This window comes from Elgaria multicarinata, chromosome 8 (assembly GCF_023053635.1).
Source record: "Elgaria multicarinata webbii isolate HBS135686 ecotype San Diego chromosome 8, rElgMul1.1.pri, whole genome shotgun sequence".
In the NCBI taxonomy this organism is placed as follows: Eukaryota; Metazoa; Chordata; class Lepidosauria; order Squamata; family Anguidae; genus Elgaria; species Elgaria multicarinata.
The window spans coordinates 87,204,386-87,227,949 of record NC_086178.1 but is presented as its reverse complement, the minus strand read 5'-3'; the positions used below and the strand labels follow the sequence as shown (position 1 = coordinate 87,227,949).

The 23,564-nt window shown below is 41.0% G+C and overlaps 1 protein-coding gene across 1 annotated transcript in view; it reads right to left on the bottom strand.

Annotated features, from left to right (window-relative positions):
* PRKG1 (protein kinase cGMP-dependent 1) overlaps nucleotides 1-23,564 on the bottom strand; it is a 705,793-nt gene that overhangs the window by 113,635 nt on the left and 568,594 nt on the right. The window contains exon 8 of the mRNA XM_063132952.1: nucleotides 10,096-10,161. Coding sequence (XP_062989022.1) covers nucleotides 10,096-10,161 — 66 coding nt within the window. The remainder of the gene's footprint in view (nucleotides 1-10,095; nucleotides 10,162-23,564) is intronic.

Genomic DNA, 23,564 nt, shown 5'->3' with positions numbered 1-23,564 from the left:
TAATTTAAATTTATTTGCATAGAAGCATACGTTAACAGCTTTTACTCTTTAATGTTTCACAGATATGCATGCATATCAATTAGTCATAAAAGTTTCCTATTTAAGAGGTTGGGAGAAGTGGCAATACAGATCCCAACTGTATAGGCTGGAGGACTCAAAGAAGTAATATTTTCTCTCTCCCCCAAGTAGCACATATACTCAGCTTAATGCTGGAGAGAGCAATCCTAGACAGTCGGGGGGGGGCGGGGTAGGCTATTTTGAATTCCTGGATCCAAGGTTGGAGATAGCACTCTGGCCTCATATCCTGGAATCCAAGATTCCAGCTTCTTCTCCTGCCCCGTGCAGCCAGTGCAGGGAGAACCTCAGCAGCTGCCTCTCTGACCAAGCAAAAGCAATTTTGGAAAGGAGGGAAAGGGGTCATTCAGGTGGGCAGGGAGGGGAGGCCGGCTTACAGTGTATCCTTGGGCCTCGCAGCCTCATTCCCTCCCGCTTCAACGCAACCCTGCTAGACAGGCAAAAAGACCATCTAGCCAAAATTCAGAGCAGGAAGAGCATGGAGGAGAAAAATGTCTCTGTCGCTCCTCCCACTCTGCAGTCACAGTCTGAACCACTAGAGACAACCTTTCAAAATGAACAAAACTTAAGATGGTTATTTGGTGGAATTATTTACAAAAAGGAATAAAATGTCACTCCTCTTCAAATAATAGGTTGAGGTTGCTTAAAAGTCCTTAAATTAAGTATGCTTGGATATTATTCCTAATGGGTAAGAGAGTGTTATACAGGTTAATAAGCTCTCAATAGCCTTTTCTTTTAGACAAGATCTCCCTACCCCACAAATGGGGACAGATTTCAGCAGTTCCCTAAACTCCCTCACAAACAGGAACAGATGCTGTACATCAGCCTTCCTTTGTCTTCAGTACTTCCTGCTTTTTGTGGCTTCTGGGATCCTAACGTTTCAGAGACTACTTTCTGAAGTTCCTTCTCGTTCAAATAGGATCCTAAAATGTGTTATGTATAACTTGGTTTGCTCAAAAAATTATCACATTTTGATATATTAGATTTAAAAGCATAGTGGCAAAATCCAATAAGTGCGCTACCCGCTGGGGGTGAGCATCACCAGCCCTGGTGTGCGCAACCTGCTCCTTCTAGAAACCAACATTTCTGCTCATTTTGGGGCTTGGCCCAGAAGTGCTACATTGTGGCCTCCACTGGTGAGGCCACGTGCACACCAGGACCGTGATGCTGGCCACCAGCGGTAGGGCACTATTGAACCATGCCCAGTAATTACAAATTTACTAAGCAATTTTATTTTAAAATGTTTAATGTTAATGTCAATTTAATGAACAAACAAATTATACATCATATATTTTATGTTCCTCAATCAACAAGTGACTTGAGATCTGTAAAGAGCATTTAAAAATAAGTATTGCACATTTTTAAATTTCCTCCCAAATCTCTGAGGTTTTCCTGTGCGTTCTGCCCCCCCCAAAAGTCTTTTTCCCATTACTTCTTTGGGGGGGGGGTGTGAAGGGAATTTTACATCTGTAGTAATGATTTTCCAGAAATGTAGATAGTTAGATGCAATAGTTACCCTTTTAAACATAAAGCTTCAAAAAGCTTGAGGAAAAATGTAATTTATTGAAAGAGATTAAAATGAATCACATATAGTGCAAAATAAAAGTGAATTGGTTGAATTCTAAATAGTGACTGAAACTCACATTGCATGAATAAAATGTGTTTGTATTATGACAGTCAATTACTTTAAGTGTTTGGGATGAACAGAGGATAACAGTGAAGGAATAAATGCTATTGAAAGTAGATAGAATAAGGAAGCCAATAAAAACTGAGCTAGAGCATCTGGTAAAGTTCTCTTGTAGTGTCATAAAACTAGTTGGCATAATGATAGATACTCCCTTTAATTTGACAGGACATAATAAAATATAACATCTACTCCAAACGCTTTGCCATGAATTTGACTGTGGTTGGGAAAGAGAATCTCCTGATGTTATTAACCATGCAGCAGCTAAGGGGAGGCAGGCAATGTTTTCTGCTTAAGTATGGGTGGTGGTGGAAAAGGCAGTTTGGGGAAATGGGCCATTAGCGCCATTCCCCAACCTCAGAATCCAGAAGAAGTAAAGATAAATGAAATGTTAATGTCTATGTGCCTCTTCACTCCATCACTAATGAACAGCATTGGATGCTTTGGTGAGAGGATGAGCAATTCCCCTTACGAAGTCCCTGCTGTAATGGCTAAGACTGAAATTCATTTGCATATATGAAGAGAGCAATCCTATGCCCCAATACTGTGTCTGAGAGGTGGGAATTTCCTCTCCAAGACCATGGACTGAGATACAACCTTGGAGGTGAAAATCCCCACTCAGGTTTCCCCCACCCCACCCAGTGGCTATGGAAAGCTTTACTAAGGTCTGATGGGCAGGGGAAAGAAAGGCTGTGGATTTGCCAGATCCAAAGGCCTTTCGGTTCCACTCCCAACCACCGGTATGCGACTCACCAAAATGGGCTTAAAAGCCTGTCAAGAAAAGAAAGTAACAGAGGAGGGCAAAGAGGCTGTTTTTCTTCCCCCATTGGCAAGACCCCGGCAAGGCATCAGATTCTTGGAAGTCTCCAATCACATAGATTGCCCCCTAAGGCTGTAATCCTGTACCTATTTTACCTGAGAGTAAGCCCTACTGAACTCTGTAGGTCTTACTTCTGAGTAGGCACGTGTTATTAAGTAGCCTCTTTTTAAAAATGTGTTCAAGTAAACATCAGTCTCTGGAAGAAAGACACAATTAATGTTCAGAGATAGACTGCTTCCTTGCTCAGAGGCAGTTAATCTTTCGTTACAGTTGCCGTTGGGCAAACATTGGGGGCTGGGCTGGGCTTTGTCTTCATGCTCTGCTTATTAGCTTCCTGGAATCATCTAGTTAGTCACTATGGAGAAAAGAATATTAAACAAAATGAGCCCTTGGTCTGATCTACCAGGGCTCTTCTTATGTTGTTATTTACTTTTCAATTGTCTCTGTCATGGTTTGGACTGCAACACGTTCACTCATTTGACTAGTAGATCAAAAGAAGAATTGCTGGAAATATCTCAATGACAGGGAAATTTCTTTTGAGCCCACAAGCTATTCTGAGTACTGCATTTCAGTTCATAACACCAACATCCTGTAAGCACTAATGAAATTTTCTTGCTTTAAAAAGAAACCAAAACAACAGACTCAGAGAACTGTTGTTGGAATAGTTGATAAATCTATTACTGTTATATTATACCAAGGCCATAGCTAGACAGGATGAAATCCCGGGATAATCCCTATGCATTCACATGATGCACAGGGGATCCTGGGATCAGGGAGGGATGATCTCTCCCTTGCCCTGGGATCTCAAAGCTGGCCTTTGAGCCAGCTTTTTCCATAGTCTCGAGATGATCCCAAGACTGTGGAATATGTGGGTGGGCATTGCGGGTTGTCCGGTTCCTTGCAGTTCCTCACAAGGAGCCGGGTCCCACACATGGGGCGCAGAGCTCCTGAGGGGGTGGGGTGGGGTGGGGAGAGTGGAAAAATGAAGTTTAAATTTTAAAAACCCTACCTTTCTGCTCACGAGTGTTCGTGTGCTCTTCCTCTTTAAGAAAAATAAAAAATGGCAGCCGTGACATCCTTGCCCTCCGACATCATTGCACGCCACGTGTAAACAGAGGGGGAGATCTCACAATAAAAATATCATGAGACCTTCACTCCTTCGTCCTGCTAGACCACTAGGTCTAGCTGAGGCCCAAGTCTACTAGGTCAGATTATTTTAAGTACTACCCGCCTATCACATACTTTTGTTGTTAACATGGGATGGTTACAGTTCACTACTTTTTGGTGCCACCATTTTTTACCCTTCAATTTCTTAAGGCTTAAACAACCCCCCTCCCGCCAGTAAGCACTTTCCAGGTAGTCTTCTACCCTAATGTTGAGTTTTTATCCTTCAAAATAAATCTTGAAGATGACATTCAGGCATGGGGATGTTTGACCAAAGTTTTAGGTTCTTAATATTAGCGTTTGGCAAAGTTACAAGAGAGTGAAAACACGATCATTGAAAGCATGAGTGAACAAACCAAGAGCTAACAGTTCTGTTTACAGTACAGGCTCCATCAAAGTAAATATAAGGGAGCAATCCAGAAAATGGTGTGGCTAGTTCAATGCATGTAGCCGGGTTGTTTCAAACTCAAAGGCATTCCAAAAGTGGTTTTGCCAACTTGCCAGGGCTCAACAGAGAAATAAATAAGTAGTTGAAGTTGGAACTATGTATATGTAAAAAGCATGCATACTGAAATAGTTAAACGACTTTTAATTCATACTCTGGTTTCCAATTGCTCATGCAGGAATTTATAACCAAACTTATTTCAAGTTAAGCCAAGCCACTATGAAATAGTGATACTAATATACAAGAATAATACTTTGGGAGGGTCCATAAAAAGATTGTGCTGTTTTTCAATGATAAGCAAGCCCCTTGTACTAGAGGGCGATACGGTGCAAACTGATTAATAACAAATACAACTAATCAAAAATATTCGCCTCACATTTCTCCACAATACTGCTGTGTCAAAAATAATAGAACATATAAAGCCCTGGGCCTTATACTAATGTTAAATAAGCAAACATCAGCAATAAGGCAGAGTGGGTAGACCTCAATCTTAAGCACACTAATGGGAAATAAGCATGGAGCTCAATGAGACAGTAGGCATTCTGAAAGAGGTAAGAGGTAAGGCACGCACTTTCATCACCCTGTACTTGTGGAAAACAATTTTCTGAAGTGGAGAGCTTCCTGTACCTGAAGATGCTCACTGTGCAACTGAGAATGCTCGAAGATCAGAGTTCTCAATCTAAGAATGACTAAAACTGGATCCAAACCATTTTCTTATATGAGGCTTTGGTTGATTGATTTTTTGCTTTGTTTATATGAATGTAAAATATAAAATCTACTTTGTAATCTATATTGTAAAAGGAATATACCATGTACATCAGCCAGAATACTAATTCTGGCAGCAAATGTCTTTTTTGTGTTTTCTACTGAGTCTTAATAATACCACACTTGTGAATAAATAGTGAAGAAGCTCAAAGGTGATCTAAGGCCTTAGCTAGACCTAAGGATTATCCCAGGCAAATGGAGGGGTCATCCCTGCCTGCTCCCGGGATCCCCTGTGTGTCATTTGGATGCACAGGGATGATCCCGGGACAATCCCAGGGTATAGGCCTGGTCTAGCCATGGCCTAAATCTCATGTGGGAAAATCTTGGAGCTTGCTAGAGTTGTAATCATTTGGATTTAGATGCTCAGTTATCTCTGAGTAACATTTTCTGATCTGCACAGTTTTCCTAATTCAGAGCTTCTGTGAGAGCAGCCTTCCACATTCACTTTAATAGAAGGAGCAGCTCTGTGGGTGCATTCCCTTTGCTCCTGCTGAGTTGTCACCTCCACTGAAGTGAATGAAACATATGGCAAGCCCTGCTAGATCAGAATAAAAGAAGGGTTGATTGGAATTTACACACGTCACCTATCTTTGTGGGACCATTCGTTCCGCATGAACGCAGTTGTGGGGAAAATACCAGGAAATAATATCCAATTGTGCCCCAGTGCTAGCAATAATAATGTTGCACTAAACCAACATTTGTGCAATATAACTAACACTTGCTGGAGTACTAGGAAAGAGCAGTGATTTGCTGCTGAATTTCACTGTCAAAATTCAGCAGCAAATCACTACTCGTTGCTCAAGCAAGTGCTAGTTACATTGTGCAAGTTCTGGTTTACCCGAATGCAATTGCATTATCACTAGTGCTGGGCATAATGGGATAACACCCAGGGACTCTGTGTATGGCCGTAGCTAGACCTAAGATTTATCCCAGGATTGTCCTGGGGTCAAACCTGTTCGCATTATAGCAGAAGCTGACAATGGAGTGTCCAGCAACTCCGCGAGCAGGATTACACTGGATCAGTTTCAGTTGGTGAGTACCGAGGACGTGGACAAGCTGCTTGGAAGAGTGAGGAAGACAACTTGCCCTCTCGATCCCTGTCCTTCTTGGTTGGTCGCCCAGGGAGGAGATGCAGTTAGATTACAACTACAATGTATTATTAATGCATATCTCAAGGAGGGGAGTTTTCCATCATGTTTAAAAGAAGCGGTGGTACGGCCACTTCTAAAAAAGCCCACCCTGGACCCTCTGGATCTTAACAACTATCGACCAGTATCAAATCTTCCATTTCTGGGCAAGGTGATCGAGAAGGCGGTTGCTCACCAACTCCAAGCAGTTTTGGATGACACAGATTTTCTAGACCCATTTCAAACTGGCTTTAGAGCAGGATACGGAGTTGAGACCGCCATGGTCGCCTTAGCGGATGATCTACGCCTGAGTATTGACAGGGGGAGTGTGTCCCTGCTGGTACTCTTGGACCTCTCAGCGGCTTTCGATACCATTGACCATGGTATCCTTCTGGATCGCCTGAGGGGATTGGGAATTGGAGGCACTGTCCTTCGGTGGTTCCAGTCCTACCTCTCGGGCAGTTTCCAGATGGTGATGCTTGGGGATAGCTGCTCCTCAAAAAAGGAGCTGCTGTGCGGTGTACCGCAAGGTGCCATCCTTTCCCCAATGCTATTTAATGTTTACATGAAACCGCTGGGAGAGATCATCCGGAGGCATGGGGCGGGGTGCTATCAGTATGCTGATGACACCCAAATAGATTTCTCTATGCCTTCAATAACAGCGTCAGCTAAGGATAGTGTGTCTCCTCTGAATGAATGCTTGGAGGCGGTAATGGGCTGGATGAGGAAAAACAAACTGAACCTGAATCCAGACAAGACGGAGGTGCTCGCTGTCAAAGGCCACAACCTAGGTTTGGAGGTGTGTCAACCGGTTCTGGATGGGGTTACACTCCCCTGAAAGACTGTGTTTGCAGCTTGGGGGTGCTTCTGGATCCGTCGCTCCAAATGACAGCCCAGATAGATGTGTCGGCCAGGAGTGCCTACTATCAGCTTCGGCTGATATGCCAGCTGTGCCCTTTCCTAGAGTTGGAAGACCTAAAGATGGTAGTGCACGCGCTGGTAACTTCGAGGCTTGACTTCTGTAATGCGCTCTACATGGGGCTACCTCTGTGCCTAGTCCGGAAACTTCAATTAGTCCAAAATATCGCAGCCAGGCGGGTCACTGGTACACCTAGGGGTGACCACATTACACCAGTTCTAAAATCTCTTCATTGGCTGCTGATTAGTTTCCGGGCGAAGTACAAAGTGTTGGTTATTACCTTTAAAGCCCTACATAGTTTGGGTCCAGGCTACCTGCGGGATCGCCTTCTCCCGTACAATCCGCCCCGCACACTCAGGTCCTCTGGGAAGAATCCACTTCAGCTAGCAAAAACTAGATTAACAACTGTTACCCAGAGGACCTTCTCTTCTGCTGCTCCCAGACTGTGGAATAGCCTGCCGGAGGAGATTCGTCAACTTGACAGTCTTTTAGAATTTAAAAAAGCGATAAAGACTGATCTATTCCAGCAGACCTATCCAGTGAAATTTTAGAATGTTTTCAAGATGTTTTATGGTATGTTTAAATTTGTTTTAATGTGTATTTTATCTCATGTTTTTATACTGTTTTTTTTACACTTTGAATTGTTTTTGTTTTTGTGAACCGCCCAGGGAGCTTCGGCTGTTGGGCGGTATAAAAATGCAATAAATAAATCATCATCATCATCATCATCATCATCATCTATGTGCCACACAGGGCATCCAGCGCTCAGGCAGGAACAAACCCAGGATGATCCTAGAATAAACCATAGCTCTAGCTACAGCCTCTGTGTGTGTGTGTGAGAGAGAGAGAGAGAGAGAGAGAGAGAGAGAGAGACAGAGACAGAGACAGAGACAGAGAGGCATATACATACTCTCAACAAGGCAGCTGAGAGTTAATTTTTCTTCTTTTTTCATTCATTCTTAAACAAAAAGCCCGGTTATTGCTACAAGCAGCATTGTGGCTGATTCCTGGTCAAAATGTCCCTGGGATTGATGCTAGTTGATGATGTAGTGTCATTCCTAGGGACATTCTGTGCAGCTGGACCAGCTGGTCACCACAGAAGCAAGGCTTTTTGTTAAAGAAGGAAGGAAGGAAGGAAGGAAGGAAGGAAGGAAGGAAGGAAGGAAGGAAAGAAAGAAAGAAAGAAAGAAAGAAAGAAAGAAAGAAAGAAAGAAACCATCAGCCGCCTTGTCAAAAGTATATCCCACCTAAAAATTCTACAACTTTCACTGCCTCCCCAAACTTTACAAAAGTGTTGAAAAATGTTCAGCTGAATATTTTTATCCAGTTCTACTCAAAAGTCCAGCATCCTCCTTTTCACAGTGGCAAACCAGATTCCTCTGGGAAGCCCACAAGCAGGCCGTGAAGGAAACATCTCTCTCTTGCTGCCTAGCAACTGGCACCCAGTGGAACCTGGAGGTAGCATAGAGCCATCATGACTAATAGCCACTACTAGACATAACCTCCATGAATTTGTCAACTCCCCTTTTAAACCCATCTAAGCTTGTCACATCTTGTGGTAGTGAACTCTATAAATTAATTAGAGGAGCTCTGTTTGTGTAAAGGAGCTCTGATGCGAACAAGGATATATTTATGCTTGAGATCATAGATTTTATGAGGACTTCAGCAAGATATACTGTAAATGTCTTCAGGGCTGCATTTTCAATGTATTGTGTGAGGCAAAATCCTGAAAGTATTGATGTATGCTATTAACTGAGGCTTCTAGCATATACTTTATTTTTACAAAGCCTAATAGGCTACCACTAATCTATGACAAGTTTCTCTACTTAGCCTCATGTATATAATTAACTGAGAGTTGGAAACAGATACGCTGACAACAAAATCAGAATCCCCAGGGTCACAATACAACTAAGTACATATTCCACTATAAATAGCATTAATGCAGTCACACTCAACCGCACAACGCTGTTGAAATCTCTGGCATACAGTGGATTAACTTCAAGTCTTAGGAGTTGAAAGTTATATCTGCACCCTCTTGCTACTTCAAGGACATTGTCAGCAGCAAAAGAATATATATATATATATATATATATATATATATATATATATATATATATTTGGTTGTAGCCACAAGAACCATAAATTAATTACCAAATGATTAAAGACTAATTTTGGATTAATACTACCTATTTATTTTAATTATGATTAAGTTCCAATGGCAAAATGTTTGCACAGAATCATTCAAATAAAATATGAGTAATTATTTAGCGGCTTTTCCTCAGTGAATATCTGCCAAATGTGTCTAATTGGTTTCATTACTTTCCTTCTTTCCCTATGGACTTATACAGCATAATGGCTGCTTTACTTAACATGGAACTTTCCTTGTAAATGTGCCACAAAAGTTATTTAGTTGACAATCCTAACGTCCCCCATCTGTTTATGCTGGACACAGCCCCAGTGCAATTTTGGTGGGTCATAAATTAAATAGCTGACATATTTCATTTCAAGCAGTGTTTTCTTAGATTTCAATAAATACTATATATTTGTATCTCTCTATATTTACCTTCCTACTCATTTGGATTCACAATTGTGCCCAGAAAAATACTAAAAATAATTAAGTGTTTTGCTACAATGTATGTAGTTAATGGCTATCCAGTATTTCACCCTGCCTCCCTTTTTATATGTGCTTTAATTTGAGGATTTCATTGAAGAGGTATTGGGGTCATTTAAACCCTGATTAAAGTGAAATAGAGGAAAAATGAAACACTGCACATTCAACAAATTGCAGTATAAATGAAAATCTCATTTACAAACACAATAATTGCTTCATATTGATGCAGCAATTAAATTCGGGAGTATTAACCCTTCAGTATTTTTATATCATCATCATCATCATCATCATCATCATCATCTCCAGGAAACTTGGAACTTATAGAAAACAATGAAAGAATGTTTTTGAGACCTCATAGGAATTAAACTGGGGATCATTTCAAGTGTTTTTTGCCCCAAGTATAGGAAGGATAAGCAATGGCAGCTCATAATGGACAACTACCATGAGCCTCAGTTTGAGATAATTAGAAAAAATGGCATACTTACTCTCTGTCAATGACAAGACACATAACGGCTTCTGCAGCAATAACATTGGCCGTCCTGACATCTTCCCTGAAAGGACAACAACATACATTTTATATAGTAATCTGCCAATTGTCTCTACAGTACTGTAAAACATTAGCATAATAATGCACCTTCAAATGGGTATTATATTTTAGACATGTATTACATTTAAAGCATTTACAGAAAATAATGTGTTTGGTTTTTTTAAAAAAAATAAAAATAAAATCTTGGCACACTTTAGAAATGTTCACAAAACATTAGCATAAGAAGTCATTTTCCCAGTAGATAAGCTGCTTGGTCATTTACATGCCTTTTAATAAATTCATTTATCTTGGTGATTGGTGTCTGTGATTTTGCAATTCAGTTCTCTTGAAATGGAGAGCTAATTCAGTACCATGGGCCACATAAGAAGCATGAATATTTAACCAAGTGCCATCTCATCAACATAATTTTCATGTCGTTTTTATGAATAGAGCAAATACCAAACAAGTTGTTCAGAAGATTACATCCAAGACTACATGAGATGGCAGCAAACCCATATACTTAAATGTGGGCCTGCTCCTTTCAGGATGAAAATAGCAGGTGGGTTGCAATGTAAATGGCTGAAAGGCACCGCTAAGTGATTCTATTATATTCAGCGGTATATAAACATTATAAATAAACAAATAAATAAAATATCATATATACTAATCAAGAACTCATTCTCCAAGTGCCAATCGTTGCACAAGAGGCAGGTATCAGCAGACTTGAGGGTACCTCAAGATTTCAAAACTACAACCAACTTTAAGGGGGGAATCCTTAAGGGGGGAAATCATAAACAATCCAATGAAGACCTATTAGCTCAATGGCCACAGAACACTGAGGGCATGTCTAGACCTAGGGAGGGGAGGGGGAGGATCTCATGATATGGTGAGATGCTCTCCTTCAATCCACAAGTGGCGTGCGACGTCCCAGGAGGAAGACAACATCACGCTCGTCATTTTGTTTTTTTAAAAAATTGAAGATGGGCGCACAAGTACTCCATCGAAAAGGTAAGTTTAAAAAGAAGAAGATCCTGCTCCCCCTCTCACCCCCAATGGGCATGGAGCTCCTGAAGCGCTCCGTGCCCAGTTCCCTGCTCCTCATGTTTACTCACGAGGAGCCAGGTCGGAATTTGGATGGCTGCCCACATGTCCCGCAGTCTTGGGACGATCCCGAGAATGCAGGAAAAGTCAAGATTAAAGCCATCTCGGTTATCCAGGGGAAAGGGAGGAATCATCCCTCTCTACCCCTGGGATCCCCTATGCGTCATGCGGATGCACAGGGATGATTCCAGGGCGATCCCCGGGATAACCCTTCATCTAGACATGCCCTGACTGTCTGTTGGAGTGCGGGGGTGGGACAGGACAGGGACTGGTGTGTGTGTGAATGGAGTATCTTCATATTACAAAAGTATTGTGAATCCTTTATAAGTTTCTCTGTCTCAGTCTCTCTGTATATATGCAGTAGAGGCTGGTGGCTCCAATTTCAGTGGGGCAGTGAATCTATTCTAGGTTTCAGTCAGAAACAACCAGAACACCAAAGGAGCTATCCAAGGTGCCAAATTCTTTCACCCAAAGGGTTCAGCACCTTGGATAACTTCTTAGGAGTTCTGGATGGTTCTGACAGAAACCCAAAATAGAATCACAGCCCCACTGAAATTGAAGTCACCAGCCTCTACTATATTCTCTCTCTCTCTCTCTCTCTCTCTCTCTCTCACACACACACACACACAGAAAGAGAAACTTTGATTTATTTCTTTTTTAAAAATATATATGCTATAATACTTTCAGCATCACCATTGCACTGCTGCGATGCTGTTTGAAGGCCATTTGGAATATTGCTTTGGGAATTACTTATAATTTTCCATAGAAATCGTGTTCCACAAAAAGAGATTCTACAAAATAATTCTCTTGTCAGTGAAAATGCTACTATCCCAATATGTGCAAGTATACAAATTGACCCTTGGCATTATAAATCTAAATGCAGTATTGGTCATGTTGGGAATACAATATGGCTTTTTCAAAACGGATGTATATGAATAGCATTACAGTACCAGCAAGCATGTAATAACACATAAATCCTGACAGGTTCCTGCCAAAGAAAGGCTAAGTGCAGAATGTTCTGTTTACATATTGCCCTGTATATGCATCTTTATTGCTGCCTTTGGTTATCTTTATTGATGACACAGCATATGCTGCCTAGAGAAAATTGATTTTGTGGTGCCAAAGCAGGAAGACAAATCACAGAATTTATATTCGTTGCTGTTGTTTTTTAAGCAGTACATTATGATGTGGACCCCAGCCCCCAGTCATGGAACACATGCAATGAAAACTGGGACATGATAGAGTTTACTAGCGCTTATTTTAGAAATTAAACTCAGACTTTAAAAAACTGACCAAAACTATAGAAATATTAACTCAAGTACATTGTGCTACATCTCTCTCTCTCTCTCTCTCTCTCTCTCTCTCTCTCTCTCTCTCTCTCTCCAGTCCAATGTATGGTTCTTATTTTGTTCCATAATATTCATCTAGGTTAATTCCAATTTATGTAAGTTAGTAGGTTAAGATGTGAGAAATACTACCAATTCCAAACATGCAGTAAGTTATTAATAGTCCTTTTTTTATTAGTCTAAGCCAAATTACAATGTACCACTCTAAACAAACACAGCACCGCCAGCCCAGCCCCAAATCTTCAGCATAAAATCATTATGAAAATGAAAATAGAATTTGGTGAGCACTAACTCTGACGTTTTTTCAGCTTCAAGACTGTAATCTTCATCACTACTTCCAGAGAGATAGCACTCATCCTCAGAGTCGCTTTCACTGTCTGAATAGCCCATAGTCAAGAGTTTGCAGCATCTACCTTTTCCCTTACTGGGAAAACTACTGGGTCTTTCTGTCCAGCGACCCTACCTTGCACTCTGGACTAGCTCTGGAATTTTACAGACCATCCAACTTAAAATCTCTAGACTGGAAAAGGTCACAGCTGCTCTGGGAGTAACTCCAGTGCATCACTGGAAAATGTAAGCAGAGTTTATTGCTGAGCACAAAGAAGTACGGAGTTCATCTACTGGAGGGCACCCGCTCTCATCACCAGGACGTTCTTAACAGCTCTGGTGCACTGAGCCGTTCACCCGTCAACAGACTGAGCAGCAAATGCTTTATACCAGCATATACTTAAACATGACACCTATTAACCCACACAAGGGACTGAGCTAATCTGCATACCAAACCCTTTTCATTGCTATCCTACCTAGCTCAGCAGTTTCCTAAAGTTCCTTGGGAAACAGACATTTTATTCTTCAGTATCAAATTGAAGATTCTTGGTACAGCCAAAATAAAAGTTCAGGATGCATTAAAATTCTAGAAAATAGGCCACCAAACTATATGACCAGTAACTGAAATACTAAAGAACACATGTGATTGCTGAGTAATAATATTCTTAAATGTAATTCAATTATGTTTAGCTAGCCTTTATAGTAACTTTAATATTTATTTATTTATTTATTTATTTATTGCATTCAATTCATATGCTACCTTTTTTTTCCTTCAAGGAACCCAAAGTGGCATACATAATCCTCCTCCTCTCTGTTTTATCCTCACAACAACAACCCTGTGAGATAGATATGACATTATTTGTATGTCGGAAAATAAGTGTAACATCCATCTTCTATTTCAATAACAACTTTTTGAAAAAGTTACTTGACAAGTGGATATATGGAGAATGCTGGGTAAAACAGGGCACCGCCGGTATCCATTTCGATCAGCGGTTTGTCAGGCCCTTTCTTTGCAGATCTTCAAGAAACCTCAGAAGAATCAGCTGCTTTGGCTGGCCTTGGCATAGTGTCTTGAACTGCTGGATTTATTGATAATTTCTGTTTTTATTGATTTGTATTGGTAATTTTTAGTGCGCACACTTTGCATAGTTTTTATCTTGTACACTGCCTTGAGGGGATTACAGCTAAAAACAATTTTAAGTAAAAATAATTAAAAATAAGTATAGTGGGCAGTATCCAACGGTGTCATTCCACGAATAGTGGTAGCAGAGCTCCTCCGAACCTTTCCTTTGTGCAAGTGGTTGCCCATCACGCTTGCACAACTGGTTGTGTAAGTAGTTGCAAAATGGATTGCAAATTAATCTGCCAAGGGAGCAATCCTATGTCTCCTAAAGAGCATCTGGGGGACATAAGATATTTCAGTCTCCTGGAAAAAGGGCTCCAACTTCAGAGCCAGGAAACCATGCTCCCTTCCACCTCCCCAATCTCCTCGTAGCTGGTACATGGAAAACTGCACCAGGTACCTCTCCACATTTAGAAAACTGAGTGTGGAGATGGGGAAATAGGCGGGCTCCCAGGGGCAGGGTGGAAGAGCTTGGGGTAGCAGCCTTATGAGATACGCTATGACTGCCCCAGCTGCCTTACCTCTCCCTCCCTGAAGCCTCCACTAGATGGGTGAATTGCCCATTTAGCTAAAATGCAGAACAGGAGACACGAGGCACCTCCTGCTGTTCATTGGATACTCATAAGCCTCCAAGGATCTCATAAGATTGAGCCCTAAACCTCTTTTGACCATACAGCTTCAAAAATTAGCAACTAGAGTGAGGGGGACACTGTATGCAAGTATCCTTTACAGGTAGCTGCAAATTTCACAAACTAAAGATCTCATTGCTCTGTACCATATGGAAGGGTAGAAGGAAGTAGGGAATGGAATGAAAATGGATTTAATAGTCACTAGGCTAGAGTACATAATTTATAGCACCATATGCCATGTCTCCTGAGCATTTCTATTAATTGTCACTGAAGTCCTGTTAAGTGTAGCTCTTCAAGGGAACCCTTGATTAAGACAGTGAAACTATAGTCTTCTGCTGCACACAATCTGCACCAAGCAGGTGGCTATGCTGAACTGACAATATTAATCTTTTTTATCCACCAAAGCAGATTCAAATTAGAGAGCAGACAGAAGAAAATGATGTCAGTGGTGTGCAATTCATAGACATCAGCCAGTCTCCAAATCAGATGTTTCTGAAATGTCTCCTTTATCATGATTTAGTCATGCATCTCCTTATGATTCCTCTTAGCAGCTCCATGCTGTCAGATTCTTTTTCTTAACTCCCTTATTGAGTACCACCACAGAAGCTCCAGTGCCAAGTCACATTTATCCTCGCTTTACATGTGTTAGTGTGACTGCATTCTTTTGCAGCTGGCAGATATGCTAGATCTGAGATTAAATGATTTATCTAAGTACCACCCTCCCACCAATCCTTTACTCCCCAGGCAAACACAATTTTGGGAACATGCGTTTGCAAAAGTAATTTGTAGGTCCCTTCTTAGACTATAACTATTCTAAAAGGCACTTTTTTTTACTTGTTAAAATACAAGTGATGATTTCCTTGATTGGCACAACCACGTGCAATAATTCGACATCCCTCCCTCCCCAAATGAGATTCTGTTCCCCATATTTAGTTTTGTTTGCCATGGATTTCAAATGAAAGGATTTAGCATCATGGAGATAGCAGTATCTGCCATGCTATTTCAAGTCACCTTTAAATGTACAGTTACAGGAGTTACGTAGAAACAGAATTTTCAGAGAATGTTATGCTCTTTCCCTCCTTTACTAGGAGGAAATTGCCAGCATGTGATCATGCTGGCAATCCAGATGATGGCTTCTAATGTTTTGGAAGCAAAAGTAAATGTTGGTACTATAATGATAGCCTGAAATTATACCACAACTGCATCTGAAGTCCATATATTGCCTTTTGTTTTTGACAACTATGGATATCTTCTGTTTGTCTACATAACTTCACAATGTTCTGCCACAATTTAATGTGACCAAGAAAATGGGTCCAGGGCAGATAGAGGCTGGCTTGATTTCCTACTGATTGAAAGAAATGGACTTCAGCCTGTGAACCATTTGTGGTGGGGTGAGGAAATCTGACCCTCGCACCTCACAGCTCAGTCAGCCCATGGAGTGCCCATGGAAAGCACACCTACCTTTAGACACTCCAGGAAATGTGACAGGGCAGATTAAAATGGGCATTGCAGTTTTCTGCAGTTTCTCAGCCCTGTTGCTGGAGTTTCCATGGACACTCCAGGAAACACGACATGGCTGAGAAACTATAGAGAGCGGCAAGGCTCCTGTCGTGTTTTTCAAAAACTTCTTGCCTTCTTGGGAGACAATAACGAGGTTTGCTAAGTCATCCACAAAGTTTTATTTAAGCAATAAACATCTCTTCCCAGCTGAAGAGAGTCTAACTTCTAGGAACTTTCCTCTAGGCAAAACAAATGCAAACTAAGTGAGACAACTGTCCGCTCAAGAAGAATGAAAAGCTTTTTCCTAAGACGCGTTGAGAGAGACTAGTTCTGAGCCAGCTTCTGACGCAATGGCGGGCTTTCTCTCACCTTCCTTTCGCTCCACCCATTTTAGCCTGCGGCTTACTCTAGGATCAGCTAGCTTGTCAGTGCTCTCTCCTTCGGAAGAATGTTGGCTTCCCACTGACTGTGTATTGTTTGCCCTTGATGAGATAAGCTCTGGAGAGAGTTCACCACCAGCTGGTGAAGATCTCAGGAGAGCTTTCTCCCCCACTTCAGAGTCTGATTCTGATTGATTACCTGAAACACCTTCTTCCAAACTAGGGGGAGTAGGGTTAGATATGACACCTCCTTCTAAAAACAAAAACCACCAAGCACCTGCCAGACCCTAAGGTCATCCTCAGGGGTCCTTCTCCATGAGCCCCTGCCAAAGGAAGTGAGGCAGGTGGCTACCAGGAGGAGGGCCTTCTAAGCTGTGGAACCCCGGCTGTGGAATGAGCTCCCTAAAGAGGTTTGCCTGGCACCTACACTGTACTTTTTAAGATGCCAGGTGAAGACCTTTTTTTAATTTTCTCAGCATTTTAACAGTCTAGCAACTTAATTTTAACTTGGCTGTTTTAAATTTGTATTTTAAATCTGTATTAATTTTTGCATTGCTGCTTGATTTTTTCCTGGCTGTGTTTTTATATTGTATTTTATATTATGCTTTTATATTGTTTGTTTTATATTTTGAATGGTTTTTATAATTTTAATTTTTTGTAAACTGCCCAGAAAGCTTCAGCTATTGGGCAGCATAAAAATGCAATAAAATAAATACACAAGCAAAGCAGAGCTAGCGTCCAGGGTATGCATTAGGGCTGTGCAAACTTCGGCTTCAAAATTCTGAAGCATTGGTGGCCATTTTGTATAGAATCCATCATAGTTGGATACAGCCCAAAATATTTTTCTTCCAGGAATATATATATATATATATATATATATATATATATATATCCCAAAGGAGTAAGCATTTTTCTTCTGTCATCAATACTTCCAAACACCCTTTTCTGGATGGAGAACAAACAGAGTACAACACAAGGCACAATGAGACCGAGTGGAACTCGTCTTGATCATTAACCAGAGGTTGTACGTTGGAAACACTTGTAGTGTTGTTTCAACTGTTTGTGTAAAACTGAATTTTAAAGTTTCAGGTGTTGTTGTTTTTAAGTTAAAATGCTTCTTTTTTGCCACTCACATCATTGCCAATTCAAATTATAGGGTATCTTGTCAAATACCTGACGGAACGCTTCTCCCGACGTGAACCTATCCGCTAACTGCACTCTACATCTAAGGTCCTCCTCCAAGTGCCTACTCTGAGGGAAGCTCAGAGGTTGGCAACAAGGGAGAGGGGGCCTTTTCAGTGGTGCCCTGCCAATTATGGAATGATCTCCCCGACGAGGCTCACATGGCGCCAACATTGTTATCTTTCCAGCACCAGGTCAAGACCTTTCTCTTCTCTCAGGCATTTAACAGTATTTAACAACATATGCTGAGTTTGTTTGTTTTTAACGGACCCCAGAATAGCTGTTTTTATAAGGATACTGTGTTTTATGCTTTTAATGTTTAAAACTTTGTATATTTGTTTTAATGTTTACTGTTTTTAACTTTTGTAAACCGCCCAGAGAGCTTAGGATATGGGGAAGTATATAAATGCAATAAATAAATAAATAAATAAATACTGTAAATGCTGAAATTAACTAGGCTTCTTCTATCTGCTTAACCAATGCTTATTACTTATTAAGTGAAAAGGTGCATCAGTACTTGTAATGCCTGACCTAACTTGTCCATTTTCAAGGAAAGGAAAGCATGCCTAATCCTATTGACTGCATCCTCATTGCTCAGAAGCCTCTGAACTTGGAATCTTCCAAGATTCCTATGCCGTGCCGGGCTGAAGCCATCAGGGCAAGAGAAGAGGAAGAGGTGGTCTTTGATTTCCACTAGAGATGCTATGGAGGAGGAGGGAAGGAGGCTGGAGGAGGCTCAAGCTATCTCGTATCTTGGCCTCTTTGGTCCCCTTCCCTCTCCCTGGAACATCCCCTTTCCTCCTCCTCTGAGGTCGCTTTTCCAACCTTGGAAGGTAGCTGCTGTGGTTCTTTCCACATTGGCTGCAAGATCGAAAAGGGCTGGTCTGTCTCCAAACTTGGAAGGGTTTTCCCAGCAGTCCTAGGGTCTCTGGGAAGCTTGTACAAGGACCATAGGATTGTTCTCGAACTTGGTCTGGATCTAACCCATGTACCTGACTTTTATATACCACCTATGTTCTACTGCAGGAATTGGGGAAAGAGGAAAGAAAGAATATTGGATAATGTGTGTATAGTGAAATCATCACTACAAGTAATAGCAATACCTTAAAAATTTGAATGTACATCAGTACCAGTAAATTAGCTTTTAAAATAAACTCAAAAATGAAATTTTGGAGACACTCCTTCTGAAGTGTCATAAATCTTTTACGCAAACAGCGCCACTGTGTCACCTTACCAATCCCATGCAAGCAAGTGAGCTGACTTGAAAAGAAATTAACTAGTTTCCAGCTCCGGTGAGGGATGACATTAGTACAGCCTACAGGAAATTATGTTGCTGGGCATATGATATCAGTGTTAAGAGAACAATTAAAGTTGTCACATGCCATATTCCCAGAAGGAAAGGATGGATTTTGATTCCTGTGTTTTACACAGACAATGCCTTGTTACTGAATGTAACTGTTCTGTAAATGGCATCTTACATCAAACAGTAGGTTCCTCAATGTTTTGACCTTCCTTTTCAGACCAGACAAATTCATTTTACTTTTCAGCACCTAGAATCAGGTCAACCTTCTAATAAGGCATCCACTTTGTCTTTTTGCCAACTTCTAATGGAAATCATTTGGAAGCCTGTGTCTCAGGTATGTGCTGGTCTGCGTATAATAAAATATAGAAAAGACACAGGTTAACACTAGGTATTTAGCCAACTCATGTAGAAGAACCTGGCCAAGATCAGTATGTGACTCATCAATGCAATATATAGGTAGGAATGGAGATTCAATCTGTGTTACTTTCATATGTGATCTAGGACTTATTTCTGCATTCTTCTGTAGGGGGCAGGTTTAAATTCACACAAAGGTTCTCATTTCAATACTTATTCAAATGTGCATTTCAACTAAATAGACATTGATTTAAATCTAGCCACTGCATCCTTTTTACATTTTTACTCTAGAGTATGTGCAGGCGGGGTAGGGGGAGTCCAGATTGGCATCGATGGAGCCATTTGCCTGATCATTACCTGTAGGGTCAGACACTGGATAATACACAGACATTCTTTTGGGTTGGTGCATATTCTAAAAACAGATCCCCTATGTTATGATTGGATTAAATCTGCTACCAGACAGATAGTAATTTAGGATTCTCCCCTGTCTTTCTGTTATCACAGACCTAGGGAAATGCTTTAGATCGAGTGAGGCAATGCATACTTGACTTGGATTTTCACAACTTGCTGGCTGAGATAAATATGCAAAGAACATCTCCTCTGAACCCAAGTCTGGATATCAGGTGTGCCCTCCCTGTGTATATATCTAAGTGAATATGCCCACAACTCTGAAGGGCAATCACTCTAACAAGAATAAATAGCTTTTCTTCTGCTGTTACACCAGGATGATCTAGAGGAACTCCCATGAAAGAGTGTCTGTGCCTATGTGCTCAGTCTGAGGTGGAGACCTTAGACCACATTGTAACCTGTGTAATTCCCCAAGACAGAAATTCATTGTGAAGTGTTTGGAGGATTTTAAAAAAGCTATGCAGGAGAGGAAATATTGGTATTACTCCCTACAAACCCGACATACTGGATTATATTTGATTTTGCAAATTGTTTAAGTGCCATTTTGTCTATGAAGAAGGAATGGGCCAGTTGTATGACTGATTGTCAAGATGATGACAGTTGATAAAAGGAGGGAGTATGTTAATAGTAAGGGTTTTTAGTATTAAAGTCCTACCAGGACAGAGTAGGATATTTAAGTGAGAGTTTGTTGTTGTTTTTTAATTATTTAAAGTGTATATAATATCTATTATTTTAAAAACTTTTTTGTGTGTAAACTTTGTAGATTTTCTTCTGGAATGCTATTATGTCTTTACAATGGCAATTGGCTAAAGTAATAAAGATTGATTTGAAGTTTAGGATGGCAGTTCAGCTGGTATTTAATCATAGTTTTAGCCTAAATTTCAGCAAATTAAGTTATAGGTGAAGGATAAACTGCTCAGCATTCAAATAGTATCATATTAAGTGTCATTAAGAGTTGAAATATATATCTTATTAAAGAAACATTTATCTAAAATACAGATTGAATGCATATTGGTGCTATATTGTTAGGAATGTATTCACTCAAGCGTGTATTTATTGTTTTGGGCAGAAGCTATACAAAGAGGAGAGGAGGGGCAGTAGCAAATTGGGGACTTGCGTGTGTGGTCAGCCCCACTGGTTGTGGTCCGCTTGGGCCCCCTACCACTTTCAGCTGTGATTTATCACTTCTATGGAAAAGCTCCAAAACGAGCGGAAACACTCATTTCTGAAAGAGAGGAGGTCGCCAGAGACCTGATTTTCTGCTCATTTCTGGGCTTGCCCCCTGAAATGCTGCATCACAGCCACAAGCAGAAGGAGCCACACATGGACCGTGACCGGTGGGGCTAGCTGTGCACTTCCCAAGAGTTCTTGTGTATTAGAGAAATAGATATATAACTGCAATTTCAGAAAAAGTCTCTGATACTGGTGTAACTCAAACTATTTTGGATCTCAGATCAAAAATCCTCAAGTGACTTGCAATGCAGATTGGGCAAAGGTCTTCTGCAAAGCCAAAATAAGAATTTAGCTATGGACAATGGACCAGTTGCTTACGTTGCACAGTTTGGTAAATAATTTCATTTGGCTCAAAAATGACAAGTGGGGCTACTGGCACAGGGGAGCAGCCCCTGGAACAGGGGGAGAATCTATGCCAGCCCTGGAGCTGGCATTATTTCCCTTTTATTCAGAGGAAATAACAAAAGGGAAGAACCCACCCACCCCGACAACATTAAAATGAGGGGCAGGGGGGGAAAGCCACCTTCACCTTCCAGCCTGACATAACAGCAGAACTTAGGAAGTGGTGATACTTCTACTGCAGACGCTCCCTCCCCACCCCCATAGCAATGCTCTGCCTGTATGTTAAGCCTCTACTGGCTAGTAGGGCCGGCGGCAAATGAAAGGGAGTGGAAGAGACTTGGAATAGTACTACTGGTTGCAGTGTGTGCTGTTTGGAGATGAGGGACACTTAGGTTCTCCTGAGAAAGGTTATAATGGTATGTTATAACTACCCTACTTGTGAAAATCTGGTATGATATAACCTTCCTACTTAAATACATATAGCCCACTCAGAGAAGATTGGTTATTGGATGGATGTGTGTGTGTTTAACTTTAATAAATAAATAAAAAACAGGAAGAAGATGCCACATTGCCATGATCTAAAGGCCTTCTTCTGTCTCAAAGTCAACCTCTGGTTCCCTAGGGCATGTCTAGACTATGCCTTATCCTGGGGATCGCCCCGGGATCATCCCTGTGTGTCCACATGATGCACAGGGGATCCTGGGGGCAGGGAGGGATGATCCCTCCTTTCCCCCTGTATAACTGGGATTGTATAACAGGGGGAATAATAATCCCAGTTTTATGGTTTTAGCCTGATTTTTCTTGTGGTCTCAGGATTGTCCTAAGACCGTGGGAGGTGTGGGTGGCTGACCCAGTTTCATCCCAGATCCTCGCAAGTAAACACGAGGAGCCAGGAACGGGGCACGGAGCTCTTCAGGTGCTCCACGCCCATCGGGATAGGATGGGGGAACACATAATCACTTTTTTAAAAAAAACTTACTTTCCTGTTGGAGCACTTGTGCGCTCATCTTCTGTAAAAAATGTGCAACATCCCTAGTTCCTCCCAGGATGTTGCGCGTGCCCTCTGTCCAAAGGGGAGGATCTCGTGAGATCCTCCCCTCTCCCTCCTGGAATGCCAGGAGGGGTAGACATGCCTCTAGAGGCGCCAATGAAGATGTGCACTGCACACAGAGTTGCCTTACTTGAATGAAACAAGATGATGGAGTGCGACCACTAACATTAAACAATAGGATCACAATTTGGCACACTCTAAAAATGTAACGAACTGATAACAGACTAAATACAAATTTGCTTTAAGGGGTTCCTGGTCCTTGATGTAGTGTGTTGCTAAAAAAACACCTTGCAAAATACTAGATGATAATGATGATGAAGAAGGAGGAGGAGGAGGGGGGTGAACAGCATGTTTTGCAGTTTTCTAAGAGCAGTACAATGTATTAACTGCAAGCATGTACAATGGTTACAACCACCATGCAACTTACATTTGTTCCCCCTATCCTGGTTGTACTTAAAAGCATTCAGTTGTACAGTACTACCTATTTACTCTATTCTATTCAAAAAATTACACTATTCTATTCAAACATTTCTAGAAATCCTTAGATTTTACTGTAACCAGCCTACTTATGTGTTTTTTATACTGGACGTCGAGAGTGTCATTCGTATCACAAAGCATCCAATAAAACTGAGTGTCTATAAAAATGCAAGAGTAGATACAATTAATTTTCTTCCTAAGAAACAGGAAGTAAGATCTGAGTAACTGATTAATTCAACACATTAATCTACCACGCACTACAGATTAAATTATTAAAGTTCTAGACTTTACAAAAATAAACAAGATTACAGTTTCCTTATTTCATCTAAGTTTCACAGACATTTCCAAAAAGTAATACATAATTAACCATATCTACATAAGTCAAATGGATTCTCTAGGTCACTAACATCACATAACAAATAAGGAAAGAAAGCACAGAAGAAAACGAGACTAACTTCATAAGTGTCAAACATTTTTAGTATGATGCACAGCAACTGTCAGATAGCCCTGTGCTTTGAGGTCCAAACTCACTTTAATGCATCTTCACTGCCACACACTTCTTTGGTTTCACAGTTATATGATTCCTTGTATTGCAACCCAAATTACATGTTTTTGCAGTCACACCAGTTTTCCCCCTGTGTATTTCCTTCAAAGACCCCTATTATGCTTCTC